Source organism: Malus sylvestris, chromosome 2 (assembly GCF_916048215.2).
Source record: "Malus sylvestris chromosome 2, drMalSylv7.2, whole genome shotgun sequence".
Taxonomy (NCBI): domain Eukaryota; kingdom Viridiplantae; phylum Streptophyta; class Magnoliopsida; order Rosales; family Rosaceae; genus Malus; species Malus sylvestris.
Genome location: NC_062261.1, coordinates 36,974,239 through 36,985,786, shown reverse-complemented (window position 1 = coordinate 36,985,786; position 11,548 = coordinate 36,974,239). Strand labels below are relative to the sequence as shown.

General features: G+C 36.8%; 1 protein-coding gene across 1 annotated transcript; it reads right to left on the bottom strand.

Annotated features, from left to right (window-relative positions):
* Positions 1–6,340: 6,340 nt before the first annotated feature.
* LOC126613857 (loganic acid O-methyltransferase-like) lies at positions 6,341–9,504 on the bottom strand. The gene is made up of 3 exons (XM_050281465.1): positions 9,282–9,504; positions 7,328–7,993; positions 6,341–6,679 (listed from the first exon to the last, which is right to left on the bottom strand). Exons 1-3 carry the CDS (start codon positions 9,372–9,374, stop codon positions 6,341–6,343), a joined length of 1,098 nt encoding a protein of 365 aa, XP_050137422.1. The 5' UTR covers positions 9,375–9,504.
* Positions 9,505–11,548: the final 2,044 nt, after the last annotated feature.

Sequence of the window (11,548 nt, the reverse complement as noted above, 5' to 3'; positions counted from 1 at the left end):
GCTGCTGAAACAAGAACAACACACATTTTTGGCTTTTTTGTTTAATTGCTAAAATATTTTGCCATCTTAACTTGAAGGGCAATATATGTGTAAAATGCATGTTGCTTATGTTTCTCAGGGAAACAGACCATTTTTTGCAACCATATCTTTTGTAATCAGCTATGTTCAATGTATATAAAACCCGATTGCTTATCTTACCAGCGCTGTTCACTCATCTATCCCTTTTGTTCATTTATGATTATGTTGGATTTTTTTCAGGTTAAGTGTGTCTTATTCATGTGGTTATGGCTGGCTGGTGCATTCAAATCCCTTAGCAACGCGCAAGCATTTTTACTAGTATTAATACTATAGCATAGATTAATGGAGTGCGGGGTTGAGGTTACACAACACAATCGGCCATCCATAATAATTTGATATCAAACTCAACAAACTTAAAACCTCAAACTCACACCATTAGAACCAAGTACCAGATGCTCTCTCTCATAATTCAAATTTATATAATTAATTTCCATAAAAAATTCGAAAAATGAAAAATGAAAACAATAATACAACAACCAAAATTCTAGGGCCTCTGTTTAAGTTTAGCATTGGGCTTCCGAAATCGCGAGCCGACCTTATTGTTTCATCATTATCAACGTATTGTTCTATAATTTATATTAATGTAACCACAATAGTGTTTAAGCTGTTGCAGTCATAATTACGATGTAAATATGATTGTGTAAATCTTAAAAAGTTTTTTTTATGAGATTCTATCATATCTTATCTTTTAGATAGTATCATAGTTCAGTTGTAATACCTATTGCATAAGGAATTTACATTTCTTATTACTATAAATAGAGACACAATTGGGTGAGATAATACACATGTTGGAATTGCATTAAACTTTTTCTCTCTCCTTGACACCGCACCCCTCTCTCTGATAGGATTCTGTCTGCCATGTGGGCTAATAAGATGTTGACAGGTGTATAGGGTTGTTAGTAGTTGTTTAGAGAATAAGAGATAAATAGCAAGTTGTAACAGATGGGAAAGCAGTTACTGAAAAATTGTTGCATTTTTGTTCGTTGTTCTCTGTGCAATTAGGAAGAAGTGGAGAAAGGGCTGAACAATTGGTATCGAGCCAGTTGTTGTTCCCCTAAATCCTTCCTGTTGTGTGATGCGACAAGCATCACGAAGAACCATGGAGTCTAGGGTTTCGAATCTCGAATCCAAGATCAGTGAGGTCCAGGCCACACAGGAAAAATTCAGTGCTTCGCAGGAAGAGGTTAAATCAATACAGAGTTCGATTCTTCATTAGCTTCAAGCACAAGAATTAATCATTCATCAGCTTCAATCCTTTATGGCGCGCTGCAATGGCAGTTCGATAGGTGAATCTTCAGAAGCTCTCTCGGCGACAATCAATTTCATGACATAATGAATGGGAACGGCAATTGTCATGATGTTGGGTAGAATTTCAATCAGCAGCCACGACAACCATTCTTGAAGATGAAATTCCCAAAGATTCATGGAAGGGGATGATCCACTAGGATGAATTTACAAAGTGGAACACTACTTTGAGTTTTTCAACATTGAAGACTCCAAGAAGGTGAAGCTCGCATCGTTTCATATGGAAGAGGAGGCCTTACAATGGTTTTAATGGGCTCGTTGCTTGGAGAATTTCCCTTCGTGGGAAGAATTTTCAAAGGTTTTGTGCTAGGAATTTAGTCCATCGGAGTTGGAAGACTCTGCAGAGAGTTTGGTTAAACTGAGGCAAACATGTACTTTGCGCGATTACATCTTGGAGTTAAGACGTTTGGCAAATCGAAGGAAGGACATTAGCCCATCTCTTCTCAAATCTTGCTTTATCGGGGGTTGGAAACCAGAACTCAGACACGATGTCAAGATCTTGAAGCCTAAAGATGTATTGGAAGCTTCGACCATTACACAGCAGCTGGATACCAAATTAGCCGACTTAAAGGTGAAATCTTTCCCTAAGAATTCTGCAGTTCAGTCCACTTTTCGTTCACCTTTACAAACATTGAATTCCAATGTTATGCATGAGAATAAACCTACAACTCTTAATGTGAGAAGCTTAACCCCTGAAGAGGTAGATTTCTATAGGAAGAATAGTTTATGTTTTCATTGCAAGGAGAAATACTTTAAAGGGCATACATGTGATACGAAACAAATGCTTTTGATTAATGTTCAAGACTCTGATTCTTGTGTTAGTGAAGAAATGGATAATGAACAGTTAGAAATCATAGCTTGTGCATTATTTAGAATACCTGCACCACCAACCATTAACACTATGAAGGTCCATGGGTTTATCAAGAACTATCCTGTTACTATTCTTATCGATTTGGGGAGTTCCCATAATTTTGTAGATCTTGGCTTGGCTAAAAGGGTGAGGGGTATTCTTGACACAGGGCATACTTTTAATGTAAAAATAGCTGAAGGGGGTAAGGTTTCGACTCATGGTACATTGGCTCAGATTTCAGTAAAGATCTAGAACTACACTTGTATCACAGAGTTGTATGCCATTCAATTAGGAGGTTGTGATGTTGTGCTTGGTGTGCAATGGTTGAGAACATTGGGTCCAATTCTCTAGGACTTTGAAAAACTGTATATGCAGTTCCAAAAAGGGGCAGTGACTTATTGCATTGCTAAAGACCATGGTAGGAGCAGTTTTATGTCACATTGCAGCAGAAAAAGTCCAAACCCTACAGATGAATCCTGCAATGGTGACTGCTAACTTGGATAATTTGTCCATGAACCAACTTCAGCAATTACATCAATTATTGAAGGAATATAAGGCTATCTTTGCTACTCCAAGTAGTTTACCTCCTCACATAATTCAAGATCACAGGATCCCATTAATTGAAGGGAGTAAACCACCCAATAGCAGACCCTATAGATATAATCTGGTGCAGAAAAGTGAGATAGAGAAATATGTGAAGGAATTACTGCAGGCTGGATTTATTAGAGTAAGCAACAACCCTTATTCTTCTCCAGTTATATTGGTATGAAAGAAAGAGGGAACATGGCGCATGCGCATGGATTATAGAGGCCTCAATGACATCACTGTTAAAGATAGGTTTCCAATTCCCTTTATAGATGAATTACTAGATGAATTGTTTGGTGCACATTTCTTTTCCAAATTAGATTTACGAGTAGGTTATCATCAAATCCGTATGTGCACCCAAATGATGTTGAGAAAACAGCTTTTAGAACACATGATGGGCACTACGAATTCTTGGTGATGCCATTTGGTTTAACCAATGCCCCGACCACATTTTAGTGCCTTATGAATGAGCTTTTTAGACCATATTTCATAAAGTTCATCCTAGTCTTCTTTGGTGAGATTTTAGTGTATAGTTCTTCTTGGTCTCTTCATTTGAAGATAGTATTTGATACAATGAAGAAGCATAGCTTATATGTCAAGCAATCAAAGTGTGCATTTGGCAAATCTTAGGTAGAGTATTTAGGACATATTGTTTCCAAGGAGGGTGTTGCTGCAGACCCTAGCAAACTGGAAGCCATTACTAAGTGGCCTATTCCAACATCTGTTAAAGCATTGAGAGGGTTCCTGGGCTTAACAGGTTACTATAGGAAGTTTATTCTTGGTTATGGTAAGATCATTGGGCCTTTGACTGCATTAACCAAGAAAGACAATTTTTCTTGGACCCAAGAGGCCACTGAAGCCTTTTACACTTTGAAACAAGCCATGCTCACTCCTTAAGTACTTGCATTACCAAATTTCAACAAGCCCTTCATTATTGAAAGTGATGCATCTGGTACGGGTATTGGTGCAGTGCTCCAACAAGAAGGGAGACCAATTGCTTTTACCAGCAAGGCCTTGTGTCCAAGAAATCAATCACTGTTGGCCTATGAAAGAAAAATGCTTGCCATTATCCATGCTATTCACAAATGGCAGTCATATTTGGTTGGGAATCATTTTATTATACAAATGGACCATCATAGTTTGAAGTACTTCCTTCAGGGAAGAGCACATACACCTTTTTAGCATAAGTGGGTAACTAAGCTATTGGGATTTGTTTATGAAATCCAGTTCAAAACCTGGAAAAGACAATCAAGATGTTGATGCTCTATCTAGGTCTCCTCTCAATACTACTTCTTCACCCCTACAGTTGTTAGAAGAAGTTCAATTGACTGCAATTTCATATCCATACTCTACATGGATAGATGATCTTCACAGGCATAGTGAGGGAGATCCTTGGGTGATTTCTAAGAAACAATTGGTCTGTTCAGTGGACAATGATGCAATTCCTATTGCAAATTATAAATTTCAGTTTGACAATGGTATCTTGAAGTATAAGGGGGGATTGTACTAAGCCCCACTAGCTCTTGGAGAGATCAAATTTTCAATGAACACCACTCAAGCCCAACTGCAGGACATGAGGGGTTTTTAAAGACATATAAGAGGATCACTCGATCGTTTTATTGGGAAGGAATGAAAAAGGATATTAAGGAAAGAGTTGCAGCTTGCTCAGTTTGTCCAAGGAACAAATATGAGACCTTGTCGCCTCCAGGTTTTTTACAACCTTTACCTATTCCATCTCAAGCATGGGCAGATATTTCTATGGACTTTATTGTTGGATTGCCTCCTTGCAAAGGGAAGTCAGTCATCTGGGTGGTTGTTGACAGGATTTCGAAATATGCTCATTTCGTAGCATTATCACATCCATACTCTACAGCAATTGTGGCTCAACACTTCATTGATCACATTTTTAAACTGCATGGTATGCCACGGTCAATAATCAGTGACAGGGATCCAGTCTTCTTGAGCAAATTCTGGAAGGAATTTTTTCAGCTTCAAGGTTCTGCATTATGTTTCAGTTCAGGCTATCATCCTCAAACTGATGGCCAAACTGAAGTCCTTAATCGATGTTTTGAGACTTACCTCAAGTGTTTTTGTAGCTTGCAACCTAAGAAATGGGCATTATGGCTTTCTTGGGCAGAATACAATTATATTACAAGTTTCCATTCCTTTACTAAGATGACTCCCTATGAGGTTTTGTATAGTCAACCACCTCCAACAATCACTGCCTATGAGAGTGGTACTACTAAGGTGGATTCATTGGACCAAGCTCTACAAGAAAGGAATAGAATGTTGTCTCTTCTCAAGGTTAATCTAGAAGTAGCTCAGTGTTGAATGAAAGTTCAAGCTGATAAGCATCTAACCGAGAGGGAATTTGCAATAGGAGATTGGGTTTATTTGAGGTTGATTCCCTATCAACTAAAGTCCTTGGTTTCCCATTCTTTCCACAAATTACAACCCAGATTCTATGGTCCTTACCAGATAATTTCCAAGTTGGGACCCGTGGCTTATAAACTGCAACTCCCAGAAACCACTAAGTTGCATCCTGTGTTCCACGTTTCTTGTTTGAAGAAACATTTGGGGCCTCAAGTACAAGCAACAATATCCTTACCAGTAATTACAGAAGCTGGAATTTTGCAAGATGTACCAGCTGCAATCTTGGATAGAAGAATGATAAAAAAAGGGAATGCTGATGTGACAGAAGTTATAGTTCATTGGCAGAACCATTCCAAGGAAGATGCAACCTGGGAATCATACCATGAACTGAAGATGAAGTTTCCTAAAATTGTAAATCTTTGATGGTACAAGTATGATGGTTGTAACTTTGTTTCAATCTGTGGTGATATCTGTGTTGTTAATTCAATTGTGATCTTACTGTGTAAGATTGATTTTAAGGGGGGGGGGGGTATTGATAGGATTCTGCCTTGTGGCTGCCATGTGGGCTAATAAGATGTTGACAAGTGTATAGGGTTGTTAGTAGTTGGTTAGAGAATAAGAGATAAATAGCAAGTTGTAACAGATGGGAAAACAGTAAATGAAAAGTTGTTGCATTTCTGTTTGTTATTCTCTGTGCAAATAGGAAGAAGTGGAGAAAGGGCTTAACACTCTCCCACTTTATATTTCGTCAATTAAATAGGTCCTGTTTATATTTAGTCAATTAAATAGGTCCTACAACACGTTATTAACACGTTCTAGCCCACACTGATGCTGTTGCAAGCAATTGAACGTTCGTGTAGGAGGTTCTTTTACAAACTCTAATTCACGTTTCATTTCCATTTTTCAATTGCTTTTTCAATTGCAGTGAATAAATAATTAATGACGCTATTGACACATAAAAAATTCATTGCCTGTGCCTCTTGTGTGTATCTAGGAAACTGAGACTGAACGTAAGACAGCGTGATACAAGTACTTCGAAGGCACATGGGAGGCTTACGAATTTTTATTGCAGATATTTCAATAAAACTCATGGAAATTTAACCACATATAGGTCCATAAATACCAGAAGCAACACTCTAATTAAGTCAATTAATTTGCGTTGCGTTTAAGCACGGCAATAGAAACAACAGTCTTCCCCAACTCAAACTTGGAGGGTTGCTCTTCAACTTTCTTATGGTATAAGTTGAAGACTTCATCTATGATTTCTTCTCCAAAGTGCTGCTTGATGTGTTCTTCATGAACTGCTCTAACGTGAGATGTAGATAATAAGGCATTAGAGAGATTGCTATTTGGAAACATATTTGGTAAAATTTCCTTTCTCTCAATGCTAAAGTATCCAGTTCTTTCTACCGCAACTTCCAGTTCTTGGGGAGACATGACATACACAGGTATGTTAAATGAATCTATTTTCTCTTCATTAACCAATCCCTGCATGTACAAAAAACACATTGAAGCCACAGAGAATATATATGCTCTTGTATGCAACATAAATATGAGAAATAAAATTCTCTCTTATTGGTAATTTTTACATGCATGGTTCTCTATCTTATACCATTATTTGGTTTTATAAAGATTAGATTAGAGGTATTATTATGGTAAAGAATAGGGAAATTTTTTTTTCTCTCTACGAGTTTGAATTATTTATTAAGCTGATTTGAAGCTAGCATTTGTCTGGTAATAGAATATTTTGTTGTCAGTATGTCTCTGTGTGTGTGTCTATATATGTAAGCTTTTTATGCTAAGGACATCATTCCTAAGTCTACCCCATAATACTTCTCAATGATCAAATTTAAATACTCATTCAAGGATCATCCTTACCAAAAATCATTCCATTTCAAAATTGTTTGTCATCTAAAATGAAAAAAAAAAAAAACAATAAGGTTCTAGATAAAAAGTAAAATGAAAATGCGGATAGTTGATGGTTACGGATTTAGCCTTTTTTCGGGCATCAATAATCCTTGAAAGAGCTTCCAAAACTAAACGTTCCAGACCATCAAATCACATCCCAAAAATAAGATGTCCGTAATTTATTCAAGTTAAATGATATACCGTAGCTGAATATTGATAATGGCTTACCTTTCTGGCCATGTCTACGAGGCAAGATCCTAAAGTTTCATAGATTACACTTGCCAGAGTATGAGAATGAGGGGTACCATTGGGGCGACATGAAATGATAAGCACCATCAATCCTCCATACACAATCTCTTGTGCCCTTGCATTAAGAAAACACTCCATGTCCAAAGCATGTTGAGTTTCGTAAGCCCTTGTCACTTCAGTTGTGGAACTTGAGTAATAGATTTTTCCTTTATTCCAAGCTGGACTCTCTTTGTTCACTATCTCTTTTGGTACTCTAGAAAGCCAGTGATTTGAAGAAGAACAGTGAAAAAAGTGAATGGAAGCATTAGGAAATATCCTACCATAGAACGAACCAGGCACACCTGCGGCGTAGTATTGCCTGTTCTGAGGGAGGGATTTGAAGAGCATGTTAAAATCATTTGTGGTTTGATCGTTGAAGAAAACTTGAAATTTGGGGATTTGATGAGAACTCAGCCCTTGGCTTTGGTACTTGAGTTGCACAGTTTCAAGTATGGTTTCAACCGCAAAAAATGTATTAGGCCCAGTGGAGCAGCCTAAATCTGCAATTCGAAAGGTGTTGCAGGATGATAACAAGAATGCGTGTACGTCAAGCTTTTCTTCAATTTCCTGTCTTAAAATTTCTTTAGAAGAATTCACTACACTTTTCTGAAAAATAAACAAAAAATTAGATCAGATGATACATCTTAAAATTTAAAGTAACACCAGATGTACCAAATTTTATACAATAAATTTATGTATCAAATGACATGACGGATGCCATATTATAAAATTAATTAATAAAAATTTCCTCCATGTATTAATCATAGAATTATTAAATTTTACTTGCCAAAAAAAATCAAAAGAACTTTCCTAATCCCACGATTCCATTCAGTAACTACTTATCGTCACAGATATATTTAAGTCTCTTCAGTTTATTGACAAAAAATAAAATATAAAATAAAAGTTATTTATATTCTGTCTTAGTGAGAGTCATGAACAAGTCGGGTGCCTAGGCAGCAGGGTCGGCCCTGAGGGTAGCTGGGTAAGGTGACCGTCTAGGGCCCCAAATTATATATATATATATATATATATATATGTATATATGTATGTATGTATGTATGTATGTATGTATGTATGTATTAGTATATAAATACCCTAAAAGTAAGAAGAATAACACAAAAAACTTGGTGGTGTAGTGGAAAAGAAGGCATTTATTTGGTTAGTAAGGACTTCCCAGACAAGCATATTCAAATAGTTCCTCTGAGACTCACCAAACAAGTATTGTTTTTCCAAATATAATTAGAAAGCCTATTCTAATAACAATTTAGATTATGTAAACTTAATTAGTTCATTTGCGTCTAAAAATACAAGACGTGTATTATCTAATTTTTGTATACCTTTCTTCTTTTGATAACTTTTAATGGTATTTGATGTAGAAATACATTTTTTTCATGTATTAGCAAATTCTTTTTTTCTACATATCAAAGTACTAAGAGTTGGGGGTCCGAGAATTCTAGGGCCCCACTTCGAAGGCTTGCCTAGGACTCTCAAATTCTCAAGGCCTACCCTACTAGGCGGCCTATGCGTTCTTTCTTAATTTTCAAACACTTAGAGACTAATATGAGCAGTGACCAGCCCAAGCAGCGCTAGGCAAGGATTTTTAGAACAATGATAAAGTGCTAAACTCATTGTTTTGGTTTCCAAATTCCAACTAAATTGTTCCTATTTTTTTTTTCTTTACAAACGATAGCCTTTCATTCAATTTTCTAATAAATGTTTTCATCTTCAACAAGAGCATTAAAAAGCCATTCGGATAAAGCATAATCAATCTATGAACATCTCACCATCCCGGTTTTGAAACATTCTTGAATCCTTATACTAACAAAAGTACCGTTGACCCAAACAAATATTGCTTTTGCATGTTAAGAGTGAAGGTTACAAATTAAGAAGGAACCTGAAAAGTGGAGTTGTTAGCATAGCTGTTAGGGCCATCTCCAGCATTCATTGGATAGGCTGCAGACAAATTAGTATCCTCTACTTCAGTCATCTCTCTCTCTCTCTCTGTTTAGGAGTTGAGAAGAGAAAATATTGGCAAAGGCATATTGAAATTGCATGTTGCGGATCTTTGTTATTATATCCACGCTCTGACGCTGATAAAAACAAATTGGCCCAATGGGTTGGCTGCAGGTCTGCTGTCTTGTTTCCTTTAAAGATCCATTCATTTCGTTTGTTGTTTTTAATTTTTTAATTTTTTCGTTTTTGGTTTTTAGCTTTTACTTTTTATGATTAAAAGACGTAGATGGAGAAAAGTAGGACCGAGAAGAGTGATGTACAATTTCAAAATATATTATTATATTTATATTTTGATTTGTTTCTATGGCCACTTGCAAATAAAAATTAGAAAATATGTCATAACCTTTCAATACATATATTCAAACGGGTTGGCTTATGTGCTGATGGGTTGTCATAAACAACCCAATGATTATTTTATTTTATTTTTTATTTTTGAACAAATGATTATTTTATATTGAAAAGGAAAGTTGTGCATGCTCGCAGTTTGTCTTTGGCAGACTGATGCTAATTTTCAATGCACCACTTGAATCCTATAGGATTGTTCGTAAAAGCTAGACCTAGTATTCATATCCCATTTATTATGTTCGTGTTATTTTCATGACATATTCAATATCTTAATGAGCTTGTCGTATAACACTCATTAAAATGAATGGGTAATATCACCCGACCCAAACTCGATCCGTTAATATTAACGGGTAAGATGACCTTACCTGATACTCGTTAAAAAAATATATTTTAAAATAACAAATTATCATATGAAAAACTTAAGTGAGATCAAAGAATCCAACGGTAAAAATTTAATGTGAGATTAAATTATATAGCTACCATTGTAGTAAGGTTTTTTAATAGTTTTTAATTAATGCTTGGCAGGAGCAACAATAGGAAGCTCAGGTCAGGTGCAGAGGAGGAGGAGCCATCAACATGAGGGAAAAGATCATGAACAATCAAGAAGGGATGCATCTGACATGTCTAGTTGAGAAAATTGCTCTTCGTACGCTTGAAAAAGTGAGCCACGTTAGATCCGGAAGGAAGAGAGGGAGCAGAAGACGAAGAAGCTGCTACCATAGTAGAAGGAGAAGGCAAAAAATAATTAGGTCAGAGAGGGGAGAGGGTGTGGCATAATAGGGTTTGAAATAATTATGTTCATAGTACAAATATCTTTTTTTTTTTGGTCAAACTAGAAACTTTCATTAAATAAAAAAACTATTACATGAATTAGAAAGCCCAAAGGCAGTCCCAAACAAGTATAGTCGAAATGAAAATACAACAAAAAAGCCCAAAAAAGCAAGCCCACAACAACAAAAATCCTAGATCAGGAAGACTGCTGACTCCACCACAGCAGCTGAGTCGCCATTGCCAATCCGCCACCAACACCAAGAGAAAGAACCCACGAACAAGATGGATGAAAGGAAAATGGGGGTGAGCAAGCCACTCGCGCAAAAGCGCTCCCATAATCCTACCAAATAGTGCTAAAAACAGCACTTTAACGACCATCCAACACCAAAGTGTGCCGCCGATGGGAGAAATGTGATAGGTCGAGTGGTAAAGGTCAGCGATGGAAAACTGATGACGGAGAGAAGCAACGGAGGAAGAAAAAAGCATAAAAGCACAAATCTAAACTCAGGGAGATTGAGACAAGCTCAAGGAAATTAGAAATTTAGGAGGAAAACTGAAAACAAGTAAGAGAAAGGGAAGGAAAACAAGAAAGATTGAAGAAGGGAGGCCTTAGTGAAGGGGTGGGGAGGGGGAGGGGGGGGGAAGAAAAGGGCTCAGAAGAAGGGAGGGATGGAGGAGGGAGTGAGGGATGGGGTAGTTGGTTGGAAGGAAAAGGAAAAGGTGAGGAGATGCAAGGGTTGCCTGAAAACCCCAACCGAAGGAAATAGTCGATGGCGAAAAGGGATTGGGGGTTTTCCTGGGCAAGAGAAAATTCTAGAGAGAGAGAAAAAAAGCTAGAGAGAATAGTACAAAGACCTATTTATACAAACATGTAGACTTTTTTTTTTGAACAAATGATATTATTTACAATAAGGGGAGGGAATGGGCCTAGTTTCACAATAAATTAGCAATAATGTGGTTCAAATTCGTCTTTAGCGTAAGGATCTCTAAAAATCAAGACTATAATCAAAATTATATTATAATATTAATTCC

Excerpts from the sequence above, each read along its gene's own strand:
- LOC126613857 (XM_050281465.1), bottom strand. The coding sequence starts at position 9,374 with ATGACTGAAGTAGAGGATACTAATTTGTCTGCAGCCTATCCAATGAAT. Across the intron at positions 7,994-9,281 it reads CTAACAACTCCACTTTTCAG|AAAAGTGTAGTGAATTCTTC; the intron begins GTTCCTTCTTAA and ends TTTATTTTTCAG. Across the intron at positions 6,680-7,327 it reads TCGTAGACATGGCCAGAAAG|GGATTGGTTAATGAAGAGAA; the intron begins GTAAGCCATTAT and ends TTGTACATGCAG.